Below are 25031 nucleotides of genomic sequence, written 5' to 3'. Positions count from 1 at the left end.
GTTAGCCAGGATGGTCTAGATCTCCTGACCTTGTGATCTGCCCACCTTGGCCTAGCACTTTGGGAGGCCAAAATGTGAAAATTTTTAAAAAACATGTTTTAAACCTTCAAAAACCTGGGTAATGTTCACCTCCATTACTCGTATAAAAGATGAGGGTTGGATGGATGACAGAACATAGAACTACAGGAATGGAACGTAATTCATTCATTCCTTTGACAAGTACTTAAGTGCCTGTCCTAAGCCGGACTGGCAAGTCCTTGAGGGTCTACCACGTGCCAGGCAGTGTTCTTGAAGCTGGAGATACAAAAAGGAACAAACCCGTGATTCAGGGAATAAAAACAATTCCCCTAAGTATCTTGCTCTTCGGCTTTTTTTCCAGGGGGCGCTACTTTCCACGACTCTCTTCCCATGATTCTCGTTGGGCAGAAAAGCCCCGCCCGCTTATCTGTCATTTAATCCAGCGCCCCCTGGGAATGAACTACAACTCCCATAATGCGTTCGAGGGGGCACCGTATTTAGGGCGCCACCTCTTTGCCTGTCTTGCTGGGGACGACTACAGTACCCAGAACGCTCTGCTTCGCCTCCTGGGTGTTATTGCCCCTTTCCCGGTGCAGGACGCGGTAGTGGCCAGCTAGCGAGAGTGTCAGGCCTGGGGTTTTCTGTGTCCTTCCCTGGGTCAGGGACAAGCCAGTGATTTGACTCTTGGGAGCTCAACCTGGGAGGGAGCACAGGAGGCTGCTGTCCCTCCTTTCCGGTTCACGTCACCCTTCTCTCCCTCTCCTGCTCCACCTGCAGCCACTTAGACGGCTCCGGGACTGACTGCCTGGGGCAGTGAGTGGCGGTGACGGTCGAGGCCGCCGGGGCCGAGGTGAGGCTGCAGCTCTCCGGGCGGCGGTAGCGCTGGGAAGGAGGAGGAGAGAAGATGGCGTCGGAGCTGGAGCCAGAGGTGCAGGCCATCGACCGGAGTTTGCTGGAATGTTCGGCCGAGGAGACTGCGGGGGTGAGTGCCGGGACCCGGGCGGGTACATCCGGCCCTCGCAGGCCGCGCCCGCGGGGAGGAACCGACTCCTGGACGTCCCTGGAGCAGCCCGGCCCAGACTTGGGGTAACAGCTGTGCCGGACCTCGCCTTGTGGGGTAACAGCCTGGGGAGGCCACCGATCCTGCCCACCTCTTTCCATTTTCAACAGCCCCCAGAGGTGCTCTGTGCACTAACCACTTTTACTTTCCCTTTTCGCCCAGTAGAACCCACGGCTCTTCCATCATACCTCCTTTTCCCCAGCCTCCCATTAAGTCTCCAACACATGGGCCTTTGCCCTTTATATCAGCTCTGAGAAGAGAAGAGACGCTTTTTGTGTTTTTGGTATAACCCCCCTACTTCATCTAGTTGATTGCTTTTCCTGAGATAAGCAGAGCAGTGTGCTCCTCCGCCTAAACATGCCACCCTAACCCAGCCCCTACTTTGTTTTTGGGACTGCCTCAGACACCAAGCAGGCAAACAACACTACCCTTCATTACCCCTCTCAGTGCTTTTTTTTTTTTTTTCCCACCTGTTTGGTTAGTTGACAATGTTGATGCATGTGTGAAAAGTTTACTGAGTATGAGGAAGTAGTCGTGGAGGCTGGGAAATTTTTAAAATATTTTTTCTAGGGGTTAGGGGTAATTGGATGGAGAACAAATGTTATATAACGTTGATAGAGCATCTTTCAACAAATCCCGTATAAGCTAAACTCGAGAATTGTCCACAGTGTAGTAGAACAGTTATGCTCCAAACGTAAAACCATTCAAACACAGTATTGCATGAAAACTGTAATATGAATATGCAGTGTAAATAGCAGAGTTGTCAAATAATAAACTGGACGGCCTCTTTCCCCAAGGACAGGGAAGACCCATTAGAAGAGATTGTCCAGAGTGATTATGAATGGACCAAAACAGCTTGGGCCCCACCTCTAAGACCTCTAATTAAAAAGGCTGCTAGGAAGGGAGTGACCCGTGAACAAAAGCCAGCAATCTGAATGCTACGAACAAAATTTGGGATTAGGGGCATTGTGGAGCTGTTAATCAGTGAGTAGTTATTTTGTGTGAATCGGTGAGGACATTAAGTCCGGGTAGAAAGAAATGTCAGGAGTAGGAATGAAAAGTTTAAAGAAATAGTGTTGAATGCTGAATTTTTGCTTGTTTGGGTGTAGGTTTGTTTTTTGTTGTTGTTGTTTTTTGAGACTCAGTCTTTCTCTGTCACCCAGGCAGGAGTGCAATGGCTCAATCTCTGCTCACCACAACCTATGCCTCCTGGGTTCAAGCGATTCTCCTGCCTCTGCCTCTCAAGCAGCTGGGATTACAGGCATGTGCCACCATGCCCGGCTAATTTTGTATTTTTAGTAGAGATGGGGTTTCTCCATGTTGGTCAGGCTGGTCTCGAACTCCCAACCTCAGGTGATCCGCCCGCCTGGGCCTCTCAAAGTGCTGGGATCACAGGCGTGACCCACTGTGCCCGGCCTTGGGCGTGTTTTTTTCAGTCTACTTACTTGTTGAGTCTAGGTCTGTTTTCATTTACTTCCTACTTAATATTGCATAACTTAAGGAATTTCTGCCTTTCATTTATCAGAGATTTGAAAAAAGAAAGTGAAAGTAGTGTAAACTGTGAAATAATGACAGCTGTTTGCTCTCCTCTTCTAATTGGTATCCTAATCTGTTATTTACCTCAAAGTACTGTCATAGGTTTTTCTCTCACTGACTTCCTTGTCTCGGCCCAGTGATACAGAGTACAGATTCCATTATCCCATTCTAAAAGTGCAAACTATCAGGTAATTAGAGGTTCTCCAGTTTGTTGAGGCTCCTGAGGAAACTGGTTATAAAACTATTGCTGGAGGCCAGTGCTCCTAGTTCTTGTTCAGTGAAATTCTCAAACAGAATTTTCAAGGGAAATATGACAAAAATTATTAATTTTGACTTAATTTGAGTTTGTGAACATCACGCTCGGAGCTACCTGTTACCCTATTTACTTTTAAATGCCTTTCCGAACAATACGATTTTTTAAGTTTAGTCTGAAGGCCAACAAAATACTTTCAAATAAAGAAGATGCAAACTCACTTTTTTTGGGGGGGCGGTGGTAAGGGATAGGGTCTTGCACTATTGTCCAGGCTAAAGGGCAGTGACATGATCATAGCTCACTTCAGCCCTGACCTCCACCTCCTAGGCTCTAGGGATCCTCTGACCTCGAAAAGGAATATTAAAATATAAAATTCCTTCAGCTATATAACCTTAATCTTGCCTTACTTTGTGAGGGCTTTGCTGTCTAATTAAGTTAAAACACCAAACACTTAAAACTGTTTTTTCAGCTTAGGCTTCAGCTTTTTGTCACAAATTAAATTAATAAAGTTTTCTCTTAGGCTGAAAATAAATTTTAGGGAAGAGAAACAAGTAGAGAAAACAGTGATTGCAGGCTTTAGACCTCTGTGGTTGATAATTTGTTAGAATCGCTTCCATTTAAAATCACCTAACGAGCACTAGTGTCATCCTTTCCACATTTCATTTACACACCACTTTTCTTATGCCCGTTATGAGGAGGAAGATCTTTTTGTGATCCCATCCATTCTAGCTAGTATGCCTCATAAAGAAAAGCATCTAAGCTGACTCTTAAATATTTATAAGTTTAGGATATTGCAGTGGCCCTCTCTTCTCAGTCTTCTCTTTTCTTGTTAGAATTGATTCTGTAAGTATGACTTCTTGACTGTTTACATTCCATATTACATATGGTTATAGTGTGTTCCAATGGGTGATTATGGTTTTCAAAGTAAATGTGCTAGATGTGGTGGTGGCTCATGCTTGTAATCCCAGCACTTTGGGAGGCTGAGGCGGGTGGATCACTTGAGGTCAGGAGATTGAGACCAGCCTGGCCAACATGGTGAAATCCTGTCTCTACTAAAACTACAGAGATTAGGCGGGCAAGGTGGCACACCCCTGTAAGGTGGCACACCCCTGTAATCCTGGCTACTCAGGAGGCTAAGGCAAGAGAATCACTTGAACCCAGGAGGCTGAGGTTGCAGTGAGCCGAGATTATACCACTGCACTCTAGCCTGGGTGACAGAGCAAGACTCCATCTCAACAACAACAACAAAAAAGTAAATATGTTGTTTTTCCCTGAGTGTAAAAGAAATGTAAGTTGGGAGCACTGGCTCATGCCAGTAATCCCAGTTACTTTGAAGGTTGAGGTAGGAGGACTACTTGAGTCTGAGAGTTTGAGACTAGCCTGGGCAACATAGCTAGACCCTGTCTCTACTTGAAGAAAAGAAAAAAAAAGCTAGGTGTGGTGGCATGAACTTACAGTCCTAGCTACTCAGAAGGCTAAGTGGAGAGGATAGCTTGAGCCTAGGAGTTTGAAGTTACAGTGAGCTATGATCATGCCACTGTACTCCATCCTGGGTGATAGAGTAAAACCCTGTCTCCAGAAAAAACATTTAATAAAATAAATATGAATTTGTTTTATGTAGAGTTTTAGGTCTGTATTGGTTATCTTTTCTTTGCATTTTTTAAGCAGTTTTATTGAGATGTAACTCACATACTGTACAATTCAATTCAGTGATTTTTAGTATATTCCGAGTTGTGCAACCACCACTATGATCAATTTTAGGACATTTTTATCACCCCAATAAAGAAATCCTGTACTCATTAGCAGTCACTCCCCATTTTCACCTAAACTCCTGAGGTCTAATTAGACAGTCTCACTCTGTCACCCAGGCTGGAGTGCAGTGGCGTGATCTCAGCTGACTGCAGCCTCTTCCTCTCAGGTTCAAGTGATTCTTCTGCCTCAGCCGCCTGAGTAGCTGGGACTACAGGCACACACCACCATGCTCAGCTAATTTTTGTTTTGTTTTGTTTTCGTTTTTTTTGAGACAGAGTCTCTGTCGCCTAGGCTGGAGTGCAGTGCTGCAATCTCGGCTCACTACAACCTCTGCCTCCCGGGCTCAAGTGATTCTCCTGCCTCAGCCACCCGAGTAGCTGGGACTACAGGCACATGCCATCACACCCAGCTAATTTTTATTTTTAGTGGAGACAGGGTTTCACCATGTCGGCCAGGCTAGTCTTGAATTGCTGACCTCAGGTGATCTGCCTGCCTCGGCCTCTCAAAGTGCTGGGATTACAGGTGTGAGCCACTGTGCCCAGCCTAATTTTTGTATTTTTTAGTAGAGATGGGGTTTCACCATATTGGCCAGGCTGGTCTCACACTCCTGACCTCGTGATCCACCTGCCTCAGCCTCCCGAAGGGCTGGGATTACAAGTGTGAGCCACCGCACCTGGTCTATTCTAGATATTTTATGTAAATAGAATCCAACATATTATCATTTGTGGCTGACTTCTTTCTCTTAGGATAATCTTTTAAAGGTTTTTCCATGTTATACCATATACAGGTTGAGTATCGTTATGCTTGCCACCAGAAGTGTGTTGGATTTTGGATTTTTTGGATTTTAAAATATTTGCAGTTATACCAGTTGAGCCTCCCTAGTCCGAAATCCAAATGTTCCAATGAGGACTTCCTTGAGCGTGACCTTTGAGCATCATGTGGGCACTCAAAAAATTTCAGATTTTGGATCATTTTGGATTTCACATTTTCAGATTAGGAATGCTCAACCTGTATCAGTAATTCTTTCTTTTTTAATTGCCAAATGACATGACATTCCTTTGTATAGATTAACCGTGTTTTATTTATCCATTTATCAGTTGGTGAATTATTTGGATTGTTTCTACTTTTTGGGTGTCATGAATCAAGTTATGAACATCCTTGTACAAATTTTTATGGTGACCTATGTTTTTGTTTCTCTCAAGTATATATACACCTAGGAGTGAAATTGGTGGGTCATATGTTAACTCTTTTGAGGAACAGCCAGAGTTTTCCAAAGCGGCTGCATTGTTTTGCATTCCACCAGTAGTGTATGGGGGTTCAGATTTTTCCACATCCTTGCCAACACTTGTTTTTGCCTGTGTTTTGATTACAGCCATTCTTTTGGGTGTTGTGTTTTCTCATTGTGGTTTTGATTTGCATTCCCCTCATGACTCATGATGTTGAACATCTTTTTATGAGCTTATTGGCCATTTTTGTATCTTCTTTGCTCATTTTCAATTAGTCTTTTGGCCTATTAAATCTCTATATTATTTTTATTTGTAAATACACTCTTTCATTTGCAGAGCTCTTAATATAATTTGTTTAAATTTTTTCTCAACATGTTTCCCAAAACTCCCAATTGAGCAGTAGTGTTTTTATGATTATGAGTGCTAGTTGTTTTTTGATTAACTTACATGTTGCTTCTCCTTGTTTGAAAGCAAAACCAAAAGTGGTTAAAGGATACAATTTTAATTGAGTATAGAACAATAATTGGAGAGTGTAATAAAAGGCTAACCTCTAGGGATTCTTTCATTTTTTGTGTTTATTGTACTTGCTTTCTATCCCAAGGCTTAAATTTAGCATTCAATAAAAGGAAAGCTCCTGGAAACACTGTCATAACATGTTTACTTTAGAGGAATGAGTTGACAGTTTCTTTACTTCCCTTACGAGGGACTTCTAGTAAGATAGTGAATAGTGAATGCTTATTACTTCTCTTGTGTCACATGGGTGTGACAGACACAAGTGTCTGAAATAAAGACAAATTAAAATGCCAACCAAACTGGAAATCACAATAATTTTTTGTGTTGAAGAAACAGTTGCAGTTAGCATATGTCAGTGAGAACTAATATGAAAAGCTATAGATTTTATTCTTTGGGGGAAATGTGTAAGCTACTTCTGAAAGACAGTCATAAATTTTTTTTGCCTTTTATGTTAAGTATGTATGTTTAATCAGGTTGAAGTGCTTATAATAGAGCCCAAATCTTTTAGGTGATTGTTAATTTTTCATATAATGGTAGTAAAGTTTTAATTTTTGTTTTTGAGACGGAGTCTCACTCTGTCCTCCAGGCAGGAGTGCAGTGGTGCCATTCTCAGCTCACTGGAACCTCCAACTCCTAAGTTCAAGCGATTCTCTTGCCTCAGCCTCCCAAGTAGCTGGGATTACAGGTGCCTGCCACCACTCTCAGCTAATTTTTCTATTTTTAATAGAGATGGGGGTTTTACCATGTAGGCCATGCCGGTCTCAAACTCCTAGCTTCAAGTGATCTGCCCACCTCGGCCTCCCAAAGTGCTGGAATTACAGGCGTGAGCCACTGCACCCAGCAGTAGTAAAGATTTTAAAGGAGGGGGGCATATGCATGCCTTTCTTGAACCAGACTTTTAAGTCATGTTAATAATTATAATAATATGTAATAAAGAATGAAGTACTTGCTTGTTTTACTAATAATATTTTTATATAAAGTGGCTAGATTTTTTTTTTTTTTTTTTTTGAGACGTGATCTCACTCTGTCACCCAGGCTGAAATGCAGTGGCGTGATCATGTCTCATTGAAGCCTCAGCCTCCTGGGCTCAGGTGATCCTTCAACCTCAGCCTCCTGAGTAGCTGGGACTATAGGTATGCACCACCATGTCCAGCTAATTTTCTTTTATTTTTAGTAGAGACAGAGTTTTGCCATATTGCCCAAGCTGGTCTCGAACTCCTGAACTCACATGAGCCACCCACCTTGGCCTCCCAAAGTGCAGGGATTACAGGCGTGAGCCATGGGACCCAGCTGATTTTTTTTTTCCTTAACCAGAAGCTGATATTAGCTTCTGAATTTTTGTTGAAGAAATCTATGAACAAATTTGCTTTCTTGTTACAACCACTAGACTACATAATTTTTTTTAGAATCTTTTCTAAAGAAAACTTTCATTCTCCCTCTATTGCAATTCTACAACTGTGAAGTTTTACAGGAATGGGAACATAAAATATAAGAAAAACAGAAACTTTTTTAAATAAAATCTTTCAATATGTTGTAAATTAAAATAGTCTGAAGCACTTAACTTTCCAGGAACATGGAGGTGAATTATTTTGGTCTTATTGCTTAATTTTTCATTCATAAAGAGTAAATTGAATCCCAGCACTTTGGGAGGCCGAATTGGGTGGATCACCTGAGGTCAGGAGTTTGAGACAAGCCTGGCTAACATGGTGAAACCCCATTTCTACTAAAAATACAAAAATTAGCCAGGCTTGGTGGCACACACCTGTAGTCCCAGCTACTCAGGAGGCTGAGGAAGGAGAATTGCTTGAACCCGGGAGGCAGAGGTTGCAGTGAGCCGAGATCACAACACTACACTCTAGTCTAGGTGACAGTGGGAGACTCTGTCTCAAAAAAAAAAAAAAAAAAAAAAAAAGAGAGAATAATTTCTTAGGAAAATTTGACTACCTTCATTCTTGTTTTGGTTTGCTGATAGTGGGTGAAAACTGAGACATTTACCTTTGAGGCCAACAAAGATGCCTTTTAGCTTGAAGAATGAAATTCTAGTATGCTTGTTGAGGACTCTGCTTTTTCTTTTTCTTTTTTTTTTTTAAACTTGTCCTCTTTATAATTACTGAATTTAAAGGATGTGTATTATATATAAAATTTTGATTCAGTCACTCTAAAGGGAAGAATACTTAAAACCTGTAGGATTGTCTCCTAAGAAATGCTGCTGCTTTTTTGTTTTGTTTTGTTTTTGTTTTTGTTTTTTACTTTTTCTTTTCTTGTTTTCCTAACCACTAGACCACCAGGGAAGAAATGCTATGGTTTAAAAAGGAATTTAGTCTCCCAGCACTTTGGGAGGCCAAGACAAGCAGATCACCTGAGGTCAAGAGTTCGAGACCAGCCTGACCAACATGGAAACCCCGCCTCTACTAAAAATACAAAATTAGCCAGGTGTGGTGGCACATGCCTGTAATCCCAGCTAGTTTGGAGGCTGAAGCAGGAGAATCGCTTGAACTCGGGAGGTGGAGGTTGTGGTGAGCTGAGATTGTGCCATTGCACTCTAGCCTGGGCAACAAGAGCGAAACTCCATCTCAAAAAAAAAAAAAGTAGTCTCTTTCCTACTTGCATAAAGTAAATGCAACAATATCAGTAATGTCTGGAAAATAGTTTCACCTTAGGGGTGAAACCTCTCACTGTTTTTGGTTGTAAGCTTCTATCCAGTTCCTTATCTTATGAACAAAATTTTTACATTTTTAGTAAAAGTTCTCTGAAAACATGAAATTAACTAGAAAGTTAATATATATCACCTCGTGAATATTTAAAGTCTCTCTATGTTATTTTTAGAAAGAGTGGTCTGAAGAGTATAGAAGTAATAGCTAAAGTGAAGACCTTATATTTACTCCTTATGATGTTAGATACCACTTGAACATATTCTTTTCTTAGTAAAGATGTAACTGGAATTTAGGTGGTAATCCATAAGTAAACATTGGATCTGTGAGGTTTTTTAAATTTCAGCTTTTATTTTAGATATAAGGGCTACATGTGCAGGTTTGCTACATGAGTATATTGCACCTGGGTAGTGAGCATAGTACCCAATAGGTAGTGTTTCAACCCACTTCCCCCTTTCTCCTTCCCTCCCCCATCTGTGGGTTTTATTCACCATTCAGTTAACTGCATTCTAGCAGAACTGAGTCTTTTCAGTGTTTTTGTTTTTGGGTTTTTTTTTTTGAGACAGTTTCTTGTCCTGTCACCCAGGTTGGAGTGCAATGGCGCCATCTTGGCTCACTACAACCTCCACCTCTCAGGTTCAAGCGATTTCTCCTGCCTTAGGCTCTTGAGTAGCTGGGGTTACAGGCATGTGCCAACACACCCTGCTAATTTTTGTTTTTTTAGTAGAAATGGGGTTTCACCATGTTGGCCAGGGTGGTCTTAAACTCCTGACCTCAGGTGATCCACTCACCTTGGCCTCCCAAAGTGCTGGGATTATTGGCGTAAGCCACTGCACCTGGCCTCTTTTCATATTTTTTTTAGTTTTAAATTTTTTACTTGGCTTAGAGGCAGAATGACTTGTAAGTACACAAAGCAATATGGAAAACAAACATATAGTCAGAGTTGGCAGAGGAGGCAGGGATGAATGACACAATAAAGGGAAAACAAGGAAATAGAAAGGGAAAAGAAAGGAGGTGATTTGAAGGGTGCCTTATTTAGGGCCTATTTTGTTTGGTTTTAGAGGCTGATATTTGATCCTTGCTACAGGCTTGAATCTCCTTTGTCTTTGCTTTTATTGAAGCCACATGCACCTGTAATCCCAGCACTTTGGGAGGCTGAGGTGGGTGGATCACTTGAGCTCACTAGTTTAAGACCTGGGCAACATGGCGAAACCCTGTCTCTACAAAAAAAAATACAATAATTAGCCAGGCGTGGTGGCATGCACCTCTAGTCCCGGCTATTTGGGAGGCTGAGGTGCAAGAATGGCATAAGCCCAGGAGGCAGAGACTGCAGTGAGCCAAAGTTGTGCCACTTCACTCCAGCCTGGGAGATAAAGCCAGACCTTGTCTTAAAAAAAAAAAAAAAAAAAAAAAAAAGCCACACGAAGCATCTTTCTGGAGTGTTGATGTTATGTTACAGTAAGTAGTATAAACACATTTATGGTTACTTAGCAGTTCACTTAACAGATTTTACTAAATGCTCACCGAGGCCAGATTTTGTTTTAGACTTGATGGTGTGAGGAAGGGAGGTGGGGGCAGGGAATAGACTGAGAAGGCATCTTAGAGAAGGTAAAAAATGTAAATTGAGATCTGAACAATGAATAGAAAATAGCTTTGTAAAGCAGAGAGGGAGAAGTAATACAGATCAAGAGGAAAAGATTGGAGAGTGCAATAAGGACAAAGGACTTGTGAGCCCTGTCAGGGGACTGGATCCTAAATGTAATGGGAAACTAAATGACATGATCGGGTTGACATTTTGCAAAAATAACTTGTAGTAGAGGTGGAAAATGAATTGCAGAAGGGCAAGACCAGTGGGGATACCAGTTAGGACATTATTGCACTAATCTTGGTTATGGGAGTGAGGGGTTTAGATTATGGTAGTGGAGGTAGTGGCTCTGGAGAAACAAATGGACAGATTCAGCGGATATTTAGGAAGCCTAATAGACAAGATATGATGATTGATTGGACGTTGAGGGTGAAGAAAAAGGAAGCTTTTCAGATTTTTCGGTGTGTATATCCAGGTTGAACTAAAATAGGGAAATGGGGAGAATAACAGATTTTGGTGGAGGGTGCAGGGGAGATCATGCATTCAATTATTGAGTTGGTGCCTGTGAGATCTAAGTATAATTGTAACAGGTGGACATAAAGGTTAAGGGGGTCAGAGAAAAGTGACAGAAAAGCACTTATAGAGAGAGGTTGATCTTTGATGTGACAGTCTCTTGTGGACTGATTTATTCATAAGAGACTGGTATATAAACTTGTTTATCAGTCATTGAGAAATGTAGTGTACTGGCTGTTCATGTTCACTATACACTCTTCCTGTGGACATACTGACATGAGAATTCATATCACAGTAAGAATAACATTTGAGCAAAGCATTAGAAAGGACATCAGATGAGCCCAATGGTTAATATCTTGTATAATGATTTATTGTAATTATTTTCCTGTACTGCCTAGAGAAGATTGCTTCAAGAGTCACTTTGCAGGAAAGGAGGGGGGCTTGTTTCATTTTAATTTTACTTACACTTAAAAGTAGAATTTAAAAATACTTGGCATTTTCATAGATTAAATTTCTAACATACAGTGGTGAGTGTTGTAAACAAAATATTTTAACAAGCTTTTATCATTATTTTTGTACCTCAAAGAACGTAGGGTGAGTTTGTTCAAATTAGTTTATTGGTGTTTAAAACCATTTTTTTTTTCTTATTTTAAAGAAATGGCTGCAAGCAACTGACCTCACTAGAGAAGTGTACCAGCATTTAGCCCACTCTGTACCCAAAATCTACTGCAGGGGTCCCAACCCTTTTCCACAGAAAGAAGACATGCTGGCACAGCATGTTTTGTTGGGACCGATGGAATGGTACCTTTGTGGTGAAGATCCTGCATTTGGATTTCCAAAACTTGAACAAGCAAATAAACCTTCTCATCTTTGTGGTCGTGTTTTTAAAGTAGGAGAGCCTACATACTCTTGCAGGTAAAATATTTTAATTTTCTTTCTAGGAGGCTCTTGTTTTATTTGACCTCTTTTTTTCCCTGAAACCTTAAAATTTTGTTTAAAAACTTCTGTATTATAACTACATGCTATTTAATTAAAATATATAGATTATATGTAACATATAGTATAATTTAAATAATTATAAAATGAACATTCTTGTAATTATTCTTGAGATCAAAAACTAGATTGTCACTGGCATTCTAGAAGCCTACTGTGTGCTTTCTTCCTTCCCCCATAATTAACCGATGTCTTGACTCTTGCTATAATCACTTTCTTGCTTTTCTTGATATTTTTTAGTTACAGTAATTCTGATGTTCAGATTGCCCTAGATTTGGCTAGTGAGAGCCCCGTCACACCAGCTTCTAGGTCTTTTTCACATGCCTTCATTAGTTTGTGGGTGCTTCTTTCCTTACTGGCACAACAAGATGCCCCCAGCTCACTTTGTACTTGCTCTGACCCGTATGTAGAATCAGCCATTTCTTAAAGGATTTTTCTTTCATTTCAGACTGGTAGTTAGAACCCAAGATATGGGTGCTATACATATTTACTGCTATTAGGAAGACTTTTCTTTTTTAAATTTCTTGTTGTAAATCGAGTATACAAAGGTAAAAGATGGAGAATAAAGTGACTTGTCTCTTTTTTGACTATCCTACTTTCCAGAATTAATAATTGTTAACATATATTCTTTCAGAAATTAGGTAAAAAGAAAAATTTCTTTTCCTTTTCTTTTTTTTTTTCCCTTTGAGACAGAGTCTCGCCTTGTTGCCCAGGCTGGAGTGCAATAGTGTGATCTTGGCTCACTGCAGCCTCCGCCTCCTGGGTTCAAGGAATTCTCCTGCTTCAGCCTCCCAACTAGCTGGGATTACTGGTGTCCACCACTACACCCAGCTCATTTTTGTATTTTTAGTAGAGACGAGGTTTCACCATGTTGGCCAGGCTGATCTCGAAATCTTGACCTCAGATGATCCACCTGCCTCAGCCTCCCAAAGTGCTGGGGTTACAGATGTGAGCTACCTCACCTGTCCTCTTTCAGAAATTTTCTTTGCATATATAGGCCAAGATATGTGGCAGTTTTAAACCTACATACATATACACATAAATAAAGATGGGAATATATTACATCTACTGAGCTAAATTTTCTTTTCTGCATTTGACAATAGCTTAACGTCTTTCCATATCAGCTTATGTAGCTAGATAATCTTTTGTGTGGATGTGCTGTTGATGGAGACATTATTTAACTTTTTCCTTAAAACTTTTTCCAGTAAAATTTAAATTTAATAAGCTAATTTTGGTGAAGGCCTCTGGGTATCTATGGTAGTTTTTATTTATCAGCATATTTAGAGTCTCAATAGAGAACAGTATATATATTGAAAGACTGTTAGATCTAGTTTTTTGTTTGCTATTACAGAAACCACTTTGAGTATTCTGTTGATGTTTGGAGCAGTAGACCTAGTTGAACCTCCTAATTTACAGATAAGAAGTTGAGACCCTGTTGTTCCTATAATGCCCTTTGTATCAATAGGATCTAGTTCCAAATCCTTCATTTGTATATCTTGTCTTTTAATCTTCAGTCTGGAATGGTTTCCTCAGTTTTTCTGTGACTTTCATGATCTTGACACATTTGAAGATTACAGACCAGTTATTTTGTGAATGTCCCCTCCATTTGGGTGTCTGGTTTTCATAATTAGATTCAAGTTGCATCTGTGACAGGATTACCATAGAAATCATGTGTTTCAACCCTGTCAGGTGGTATATATGATTTTGATTAGTTCTGTAACTGGTGATATTGTTCACTGGATTAAAAGGATGTCTGCAATACTTCTCCACTATAATATTAGTCTTTTCCCCTAGGTGATCAGTATGTTGTGGGAAGTACTTTGAGACTATTAAGTATCCTCTTCATTATCAAACTTTCAATTTATTTATTTATTTATATCAGTATTTGTGGGGTCTCATTATGCTCAAATTGTCCTAGATTTGGCCAGTAAGAGCCCCTTCAAGCTGTCTTTGTTCTTTTTCATATCTCTCTCATTCTTTGAGCTCTTTTTCTTTTCCCTTCCTTTTCCTTTCTTCTCCTCTTCTTTTCTCTTCTGTTTTTTGCTCTTTTCTTTCTGGTATAAGATGTCCCTGGCACATCTTGAGCTTTTCCCTGCCCCAACCTTGAAATCAACCATTTTGCCAAGGAGCCTGGTTCTTTTTAGTGGAAAATGGTGTTTACAAATAAGATGGTAAGTGTGCTGGTTGCTGTTGGTGTTATAACTCTCAGGCTGTCTCAGTAGAGCTTTATTTTATACCTATCTAAATAAATGTATTGAAATAGATAGTGAAAACCATGCATTTGTAGTGAGCTCTCCAGTTCCCACCTAAAGTTCTTTCCAGTTTTCTTCCTTTGTGTATTTTTAATTTCCTTCTCTGACAAGAGAAAACCCGATTCTCATTTTCCTCAAAATATTTGCTTATTTAATTATTCCCCTGTATGCAACCATCTCTGCTGCTGCTGCCACTGCTGCTGCTGCCAAATTCTCTGCATAATTGCCCTCCTTTATCCTACTTGGATTTTGTGTTCTGTACTGGGCCACAGTGGCCTTTCCTTCCTCTTTTTTTTTTTTTGAGATGGACTCTCACCCCATAGTGCAGCCTGGATTGTAGTGGCATGATCTCAACTCACTGTAACCTCTGCCTCCTGGGTTCAAGCAATTCTCCTGCCTCAGCCTCCTGTATAGACAGGACTACAGGTGCACACCAGCTTATCTGTGTATTTTTAGTAGAGATAGGGTTTCACCATGTTGGCCAGGCTGGTCTCAAATTCCTGACCTCAAGTGATCTGCCCGCCTCACTCAAAGTGCTGGGATTACAAGTGTGAGCCACCCCACCCAGCCTCCCTCCTGTTTTGTCAGGACAGATCCAAAGTAAGTCTTGTTCTAGGATGTATAGTTTTTCTTATTTGTGGGGAGTCCCACAAATAACAGAGACACTCCGATCACATAAGTAATGCCAGGGCTTTAGAGATTACCTCCCAGGAACCAGATCAAAGACCAGCCAGATTCTTTATTACAGTGTTGTTGAGAGGGTAAATGAGATCCTTTGTAGTGCTTTACACAATACTTGATACACAGTAAACTCACAGTAAATGGCCATGCTGGGTGCTGGGGATGAGTATCTCATTTTAAAAGTAGATGTTCCCATGAAACCTAGTGCACTGGTAAATGACATAAGAGTCTGTTATTTGGAAAGATGAAATATGGTTATTGGAATTCTGGGGAGGTTTCTAAACTGCACCCTTCAGGATAGAAGTAACTGATATCCATTATGTGGGACGTTTCTTTAATGAGAAAAAATGATATTAAAGGATCTTCTGTATATAGTACTTAGAAAAAGTATTTGTGGAGGGAATAGATTAGTTTTGCCTTGGATAGTTATTTGTTCATAGTTTCTAAAATTGTGTTGGCCACAAATTATTTTTCTGAAGTCTCCATGATGTCAGAAAAAAGCTATCTGGGTGTTTATAGGCAGTAAGCTACTTTTTATTTACTCTATTAGGAAAAGAGTGGTCAAACTTAGCATTTGTTATTCATTACTAATTAGAAATGGTTTTAGAGTGCAAAAACCTTAGTGTTGATTTTTATAATGTATATTTTGACATTTTATAACCATTAAGAAAAAACACTAGTAGATTATGAAATCATACTTTCATGAGTAACTTAAGTTTTTAACTTAATACTTCTGTTAAGATATAGAGAAGTGAGATTTCATTCCCGTTTTTTTTAGTATAGTTAAATTGAGAACCTCCTTTTTTAACATTTAAAAATGTATCACATGAATATTATAGATAATCAGAAATCAGTATTGGGGGCAGGGGTGGCTTATGCTGCCATCAGGAGTATTTTTGTTTCTAGATAGTATTTTATGATACTTTATTAACTATTAAATAATTTTGCTTAATTTTTTTGCTTTAATGCTGGTTTGTATTGGTATATAATTGTACGTATTTATGGGATATATGTGATATTTTTATACATGCACATAAAGTATAATGATCAAATCAGAGTAACTAGAATGTCCATTACCTTGAACATTTATCATTTCTTTCTGTTGGGATGTTTTGACTCCGATTCTGTTGGTCATGACAGTTGAGATTATGCTAAAAATGACAACTCTATAATCCCAAAGACTTTAAATACCAAGATATATTTATTACTCAGACTGTGTGACCAATTCAGATGAGTGCGGTGGTAAATAGAGGGCTCTGCTCCAGGTAGTTTCTTCTCCCCATCTTATATTTCCACAAGCTTGGCGTAGTGCTGTCAAGGTTCACCACAGCAAGAGCAGAATAGAGCTTGTAGATCATGCCCAGCAAGTAAATGCTTCGTCTCAGAAATGATGACCTTGCCCAAATCTCATTGGGCAAAACTAGTACTAATGCCTCTGTCCAGCTACAGAACAGGTTAGGAAAGTGTAATTCTCCTAAATCTCAGGGATAGATGAAACTGGGATGTGGATGAGCATTAGAAGTGTCTTTAGCAATGATTTTTTTTTTTTTTTTTTACCTTTTTTAGGGTTATTTTTCCTCCCTGAGTCATTAGGATAAAATGAAGTAATGTGTGCAAAAGCACATAGGTAACTATAAAGTGTATATGTGTGAGGTTTTTTTTAAATTGAATACTCTTCTTCATGTGAATTACTGAGCCATGATAAGCAGAGGGGTGCAGATAGTTCCAGTTCCTTTTCTGTGTGGAAATAATAAAGCTCTCATATGGAAGAATGACTTCTTTCCATGAAGAGGGGTTGTTCTTTCAGTTTCTTGCTTTTTAAAAACCTTGAAGTCTTGATTTCTTGCAGAGTTCTATTTTAAAACTGAGTGTTAGGCTGTTATTGCATTGCTATACAGAAATACCTGAGACGGGATAATTTATAAAGAAAAGAGGTTTAATTGGCTCACAGTTCTGCAAGGCTATACAAGCATGGCCCAAACATTTGCTCAGTTTCAGGTAAGGACCTCAGGAAGCTAACAGTCATGGCTGAAGGGGAAAGGGAAGCAGGCATTTCACATGGCGAGAACAGGAACAAGAGGTGAAGAGAAGGTGCCACACACTTTTAAACAACCAGATCTCAAGAAAACCCACTATTGGGAAAACAGCACCAAGAGGCTGCTCCTAAACTGTTCATGAGAAATCCCCACCATGATTCAGTCACCTCCCACAAGGCCCCACCTCCAACTTTGGGGATTACAGTTCAACACGAGATTTAGAGGGGACACATATCCAAACCATATCAAGCTGTTTGTTTATAATATGAATAGTCCAGAGATTGGAATCAATGTTGTGTTAGTTTTAAAACCATTAGTTATTTCTTTTTTTGAGACAGACTCTCACTCTATCACCCAGTCTAGAGTACAGTGGTATGATTATGACTCACTGCAGCCTCCAACTCCTGGGCCCAAGTGATCCACCCAAGTAGCTAGAAACATAGGCATGTGCCACCATGCTCAGCTAACTTTTGTATTTTTGTAGAGACAGAGTTTCCCTATATTGCCCAGGCTGGTCTCAAACTCCTGCACTCAAGGGATCCTCCCACCTCAGGCTCCCAAAGTGCTGAGATTACAGGTATGAGCCACTGTACCTGGCCAACATGTATGATACATGCTGAAATTATACTGTGTATATTATACATACATGAATGAAATTATACTATATATATTGTGCCTTACATTTTTTCACTTAACAGTTTGTTTTGGAGATCTTTTTGTGTCAGTATACATAAATCTACCTCATTCTTTATAACTGCTGGGTTTTCATAGTAAGGACAGGCCGTAGTTTATTTGATTGACCTAATAATGAAATTAGAAATGGAGATTTCTAGATTATTTTTCTGTAGCAAACAGTGCTGCAAAGAATACCCTGTACATGTTTGTGTACATCTCTTTGTACATGTTTCAGTAAATACCCAGAGGTAGAATTTTAATTCTTTATGTTATCATGGGGCCTTCAATATAATGGAATTTCCCTTGTCTACACTGCTCTCTCTGACCTGGGAAAATGACAGGTGGTGAGTGGTAAATATCTTCTAGATAATTTAGATTTCTATAGTTGTCTAAAATGAGTCTTATGTTCTTATTTTGGAGATTTGTGATTATTTTTATTCAGTTTGGTGCAGAATGAAATGTAGAAGTACATGAGGTATCATATCAACTTGACATGTAGCTAGCTGCCTTTGTCTAGTAGGAAATAGTAGAACCATAAAGGCTTTGAGGTAATCCATTCAGGTAGGAAACTCAAATTTATGTCATCAAAATTTTATCTCTTGGTCTCCATGTGAGTTTTAAGTGCTTTTTCTTAAGGAAAAATTTACGTATGTCAAAAGACAAATCTTAATTGTACATTTTTGATAGTAGTTAACCTTATATAATTTACATACTGTCAAGATAGAGAACATTCCTGTCTCACTAGAAATTTCCCTGTTATTGGCTCCAGCCCCCTAGGTAACCACTATGTCGATATTTTCATCTTAGATTACTTTGGGTGGGTCTAGAATTTTTTTTTTTCTTTTTAGGCAGGGTTTTGCTCTGTTGCCCAGGCTGTAGTGCAGTGGCAATATCATGGCTCACTACAGCCTCAACTTCCCAGGTTCAAGCTATCCTCCTGCCCCAGCCTCCCAAGTAGCTGGGAGACCATATGTGTGTGCCACTACACCTGGCTAATTTTTTTTTTCCTGAGACGGAATCTCACCCTGTTGCCCAGGCTGGAGTGCAGCAGCATGATCTCAACTCACTGCAACCTCCACCTCCCAATTTCAAGCAATTCTCCCACCTCAGCCTCCTGAGTAGCTGGGATTACAGGTACATGTCTTATTTATATCAAAACACCATAAGATAGGCCTCCTAGACTGTAATCTAATACAGTGAATACTCTTACTTGATACACTGGTTACAGGATATTACCATTTTTATTCAGGTCTTTTTTGTGGGCATATGTTTTAATTTTTCTTGGATAAATTCCTAAGAGTGGAATTTCTGGATAAAAGGGCAGGCATATGTTGAACTTAATAAAAACTGCTAAACCTTTTTTTCAAAATGATTTTATCTAATACAGTATAAAATATTCCTTAATTGCAATTATTGTATATTCCTTACAGAAAACACACAAAGTCCTTAAAATAATCTCATTGAAATTTGAATTTAAAGCATTATTTTACTCTTCTAAATATCTTCCAGTATATACTACATAGACTTCGAATTTGCCATTCTATTGAATGATGTCTCTTTATGGTTCTTTTTTTCTTTTTAAAATTAAAAAAAAAATTCAGTGCTTTTTGGGTATCATTATAGTTTAAATTTTCCTTAATGACAGTTTTCCATGTGCTTATTGCCCATTCATCCAGCTTCTCTTGTGAAGTTAATGCTAAGGTCTTTTGTTCATTTTTGGATTGTTTATCCTTTCATTATTCAATTTTGGAGTTCTTTATTCTAAATACAAGTCCTTCGTCAGACTCATTTTGTGACCGTTTTCTCCTAGTCTGTGGCTTATCTATATGGTGGCTTTTGATGATAGAAGCTTTTCATTTTGATGTTCAATTTACCAATTTTTTTGTTCCTGTGTCCAGTAAATCTCTGCCTTCTCTCAAATGGCAAAAATACTCTCTGTGATTTTTTTTTTTTTTTTTTTTTTTTTTTTTTTTTTTTTGAGACCGAGTCTTGCTCTGTCACCCAGGCTAGAGTGCAATGGCATGATCTTGGTTCACTGCAACCTCCACCTCCTGGATTCAAGCAATTCTCCTGCCTTAACCTCCTGAGTAACTAGGACTACAGGCACATGCCACCACACCTGTGTAATTTTTTTTTGTATTTTTAGTAGAGACAGGGTTTCACCTTGTTGGTCAGGCCAGTCTTGAACTCCTGACTTCAAGTGATCCACCCGCCTTGGCCCCCCAACATGCTGGGATTATAGGCGTAAGCCACTGCACCCAGCCTTTCTCGGTGATTTTTTAGTGTAAATTTTGTGATTTTAGATATTGTGTCTGGGCCATTTTTTATATGGCTTGAGGTAGAGGTTAAGTTTCATTTCTTCACATTTGGATATTTAGTTGTTCCAGCACCATTTCTTCCTCTCACCATTGAATTGCTTTGATATTTTATTAAAAAAAAAATCACTAAAGCTAAAACAAAAAAAAAAGAAAAGAGAAAAAAAATCACTTAACCATAAAGTGTGAGTCTATTCTGAACAGTAACCTAGTTCATTCATTGATATATCTATTCTTGTGTCAAAAACCACATTACTTTGACTATTGTAGCTTTATAATAAGTCTTGAGCTGATTAGTATAAGTCTTCCATTTTTTTATTCCTTTAAAGTTTGTCTACTTCAGATCCTTTGCATTTTATAAATTTTAAAATTATTTTGTCAATTACTATTTTTAAGAAAGACTGCCAAGATTAGGATTGCATTGAATCTATAGATTAGTTTGGGGTAAATTGACATTTTAACAATGCTGAATTTTCCAAATGCATAAATATTTTATCTGTCTCCATTTATTAAGGTCTTCTTTAATCCCTTTTAGCAAAGTCTTATAGTTTTTATATAGAAGTTGTACATGCCTTTTGTTATATTTATTCCTAAGTAATTTATGATATGATACATTGAATTTTTTCCTGAGATTTAGTGTCCCATTTTCTGCCATTAGAAAGAAATACAACTGGTTTCTGATATTAACTTGTACCCTGTGACCTTGCTAAATTCACTCAGTCTGGTAGTTTTTGTTTTGTTTTTGTTTCTTAGGATTTTTCTATAATTATATCTTCTGTGAATGGAGACAGTTTTTCTTTTCTAATCTTTTTGCCTTTTATTCTTTCTTGTGCTTCATTGCTGCGGCAAAAGTGGATATTCTTTCCTTGTTCCCAACCTTAGGGAGAAAGTCTTTCACAATTAAGTATGATGTTAAGTATAATTTTCTCATACATAACCTTTATCTCATTGAGGAGGTTCCCTTCTATTCCTACTTTACCAAGGTTTTTTAAAAAATATCATAAAGGCTGGGTATGGTGGCTCACACCTTTAATCCCAGCACTTTGGGAGGCCAAGGTGAGTGGATCACGAGGTCAGGAGTTCAAGACCAGCTTGGCCAACATGGTGAAACCCTATTTCTACTAAAAATACAAAAATTAGCCAGGCATGGTGGCATGAACCTGTGGTCTCAGCTACTTGGGAGGCTGAGCCAGGAGAATCGCTTGGACCCAGGACGTGGAGGTTGCAGTGAGCCAAGATTGTGCCACTGTACTCTAGCCTGGGTGACAGAGTAAGACTCTGTGTCAGAAAAAAAAAAAAAAAAAAAAAAGACAGCCGGGTGTGGTGGCTCATGCCTGTAATCCCAGCACTTTGGGAGGCCGAGGTGGGTGGATCACAAGGTCAGAAGTTCGAGACCAGCCTGGCCACCATGGTGAAACCTCATCTCTACTTAAAATTTTAAAAAAAGAAAATAAAAAATATCATAAATGACTATTGCATGTTGTCAAGTACCTTTACTGCATCTATTGAGATGATCATAGTTTTTCTTTTTTATTCCATTAGTTTGGTTGATTGTATTGTTTGATTTTTCGAATGTTTTTTATTACTGGATGAATCCAGCTCTATTATCGTGTATTATAACTTGTGTATATTGCTGGATTCAACTCTTTCATGTTGTGGGAAGGATTTTTGTCTCTATGTTCCATAAAATATACCAATTTGGTATTCTCTTGTAATGTGTTTCTCTGGTCTTCATTGTCAGGGTTATAGTGGCCTTATAAAACAAGTTGGGATGTATTTCTTCTTCCTATAATTCTGGAAGAATTTGTGTAAAATTGGTATGACTTTTTCTTAAATGTTTGATAGAACGTGCCAGTAAAATAAATCATCAAGGCCTAGGGTTTTTTTGCAAGGAAATATTTGGTAACAATTTCTTTGAGGTTTATGAGGGCTTTTTAGAATATTATTTCATCTTATGTCAGTTTTGGTACTACATATTTTTCAAGGAATATATTTCATATAATGTCAAATTTATTGACATAATATTGAGCATATTTCCTTTTGCTTTTGATGTCTGTGGTATCTATAATGTCTCTTTCATTCCTGATAATAGCAATTTGTATTTTGTCTTTTTAATCAATTTTATTAATTTTCTTAATCTTTTCAAATAATCAGTTTTTAGCTTTGTTAATTTTGTCTTTTATCTATTTTGTTTTATTGATTTCTACTCTTATTATTCTTCCTTATATTATCTTCTTTGACCCATGGGTTATTTAGAAGTGCATTGCTTAATTTCCACGTATTTGAGGCTTTCTTAGATAATATATTGTAGCTTATTTCTAACATAGTTACACATTCTGTAAGGTTTCAGTTTTGAAATTTATTGAAACTTGTTTTATGGTCCCGGCAACATGGCTCACGCCTGTAATCCTGGCACTTTGGAGGGCTAAGATGGATGGAAGCTCGAGCCCAGGAGTTCAAGACCAGCCTGGGCAATATGGCAAAACCCCATCTCTACCAAAAAAATACAAAAATTTGCTGGGCATGGTGGAGCACTCCTGTATTCCCAGCTATGTGGGAGAACAACTTGAGCCCAGGAGGCGGAGGTTGCAGTGAGCTGAGATTGTACCATTGTACTCTAGCCTAGGCAATACAGCCAGACCCTGTCTCAACAAACAAAACTTTAAACTTGTTTTATGGTTTAGCAACATGGTTAGTCTTATTCTATATGCCTTTGAAAAGAAGGTATATTTTGCAGTTGTTGGTTGTAATTACTGATATGCTTACAATTATTAGTTGTTGACGTAGGTCTACTATTTTGCTGTCTGTTTTCTGTTTGTCCCTCTTTTTTTTTGTTGTTCCTCTGTTCCTAATTGTATACTGCCTTTTGGGTTAATTAAAATTGTAGCATTTCATTTTGATTCTTTTTTTGGCTTTTTAGCTATTCTCTTGCATTTTTTTAAAAGGTAAATCTGGATTATCATATGCACCTTTAACTTGTCAGAGTCTGTTTTTAGTACTTCACATAAAATAAATGAACCTTGCATTTATAATTACATTTATTCCTTTCATCCTTTGTGCTTCTTGTCATATATATTGCGTCTATAAGCATTATAAACCTTACAATGCAATGTTACAGTTTTTTGCTTTAACATGTTAGTCTTTTAAAGACATCAAGAAAAGATAGGAAAAAATACGTATAACTATTAATATTAACCCACATATATCTTGCTCCCAGTAATCTTGATTCTTTCCTGGATTAGAGGTTAGCAAGCTTTTTCTGTAAAAATCCAAGTAGAAAATATATGTGCAGTCTTTGTTGCAAATTCTTTTTCTTTTAACTTTTTTTTCTTTCTTTCTTTGAGATGGAGTCTTGCCCTGTCTGTTGCCCAGGCAGGAGTGCAGTGGTATAACCACAGCTCACTGCAGCCTTGACCTCCCAGGTTCAAACAATCTTCTCACCTCAGCCTCCCAAGTAGCTGAGACTACCGGTGCATGCCACCATGCCTGGCTAATTTTTAAATTTTTTGTAGAGATGGGGTCTCTCTGTGTTGCCAGGACGGGTGTTGAACTCCTGGACTCAAGTGATCCTCCTGCCTCAACCTCCCAAAGTGCTGGGATTACAGGCGTGAGCCACCAAGCCCGGCCTTCTTCTTTTTTAAAATAGCTGTTTAAACATGTAAAAATCATTCTTGGCCAGGCGCGGTGGCTCATGCCTGTAATCCTAGCACTTTGGGAGGCCAAGGCGGGCAGATCACGAGGTCAGGAATTCGAGACCAGCCTGACCAACATGGTTAAACCCCGTCTCTACTTATAAAAAAAAATTAGCTGGGCATGGTGGCGTGCGCCTGTAATCCCAGCTACTCAGAAGGCTAAGGCAGGAGAATCACTTGAACCCAGAAGGCAGAGGTTGCAGTGAACCGAGATCACGCCACTGTACCAGCCTGGTCAACAGAGCTTGATTCCATCTAAAAAAAAAAAATCATTCTTACGTTGCAGGTTGAACCAGAGGCTGTGGGCCATTGTTCTTGACTTACTGTGGTTACTAATTATTAGTTCTCTCAGTTTATGTTTATCTGAAAATATTTTTATTATCTATGGCCATACCACCCTGAATGTCCCGATCTCATCTGAAAATGTTTTTATTTTGCACTCATTTTTTCTTCCCTTTTTTTTACTATTCTGCAAAAAATACACTTTTTCTCTACATTCTTATGCAATGCTTCTGACACCAGATATGTGAGGTTTTTTTCACACTAAGGATTTCTCCAACTGTGAACACTGCCTGGGTATCTTACAATTTAATTCTGACTGTCTACCTGGAGTTATTGTCAGAATCCAAAGGCTAACAGCTCAGTCTCACAAGTCTGCCCCCCTACTTTAGATACCAATTGCAATTAGTAGTCACCTGTACTTCTGACTGACCAGCTATATGTTTGGGTCGCCAGTAGTTCCTCCTTGGATTGGATTAACTTGCTAGGACAGCTTATAGAACACAGGGGAACACATATTTACTGGTTTATTATAAAGGATATTGAAAAGGGGAACAGCCAGATTGGAGACATAATAGGGCAAGGTATGGGAGAAAGGGCGAGGAGCTTCCATGCTCTCTCTGGACATACCACCCTCCTAGCACCTCAGTCCCTGGGTGCAGTTCCAGCAACTTGGAAGTTCATTAAATCTTGTTGAATTTTTATAGGGGCCAGGCATGGTGGCTCATGCTATAATCCCAGCACTTTGGAAGACCGAGGCAGAGAATTACTTGAAGCTAGAAGTTTGAGACTAGCCTGGGCAACATACCAAGATGCTGTCTCTACCAAAAAAAGAAAGAAAGAAAGAAAAAAAAAAAAAAAAAACAAGAAGTTGCCAGTTATAGTGGCTTGAGCCTGTAGTTGCAGCTACTCAGGAGACTGAAGTGGGAGGATTGCTCAAACCCAGAAGTTTAAGGTTGCAGTGAGCTGTGATCAGGCCACACTCCAGCCTGGGTGACAGA

General features: G+C 39.1%; 1 protein-coding gene across 6 annotated transcripts in view; it reads left to right on the top strand.

Annotated features, from left to right (window-relative positions):
• Positions 1–559: 559 nt before the first annotated feature.
• Positions 560–25031, top strand: part of UBR2 (ubiquitin protein ligase E3 component n-recognin 2) — a 124817-nt gene continuing 100345 nt past the window's right edge. For all 6 annotated transcript variants that reach the window (XM_064361042.1, XM_064361041.1, XM_064361039.1 and 3 more), the window contains exons 1-2: positions 560–1000; positions 11763–12022. In XM_064361042.1, coding sequence (XP_064217112.1) covers positions 923–1000; positions 11763–12022 — 338 coding nt within the window. In that variant the 5' untranslated portion in view covers positions 560–922. The remainder of the gene's footprint in view (positions 1001–11762; positions 12023–25031) is intronic.

Source organism: Aotus nancymaae, unplaced genomic scaffold (genome assembly GCF_030222135.1).
Source record: "Aotus nancymaae isolate 86718 unplaced genomic scaffold, 86718_ANA_hifiasm-v0.15.2.pri h1tg000040l, whole genome shotgun sequence".
NCBI classification, from domain to species: domain Eukaryota; kingdom Metazoa; phylum Chordata; class Mammalia; order Primates; family Aotidae; genus Aotus; species Aotus nancymaae.
The sequence above is the reverse complement of the archived record's forward strand: the minus strand, read 5'-3'. Positions and strand labels throughout refer to the sequence as shown.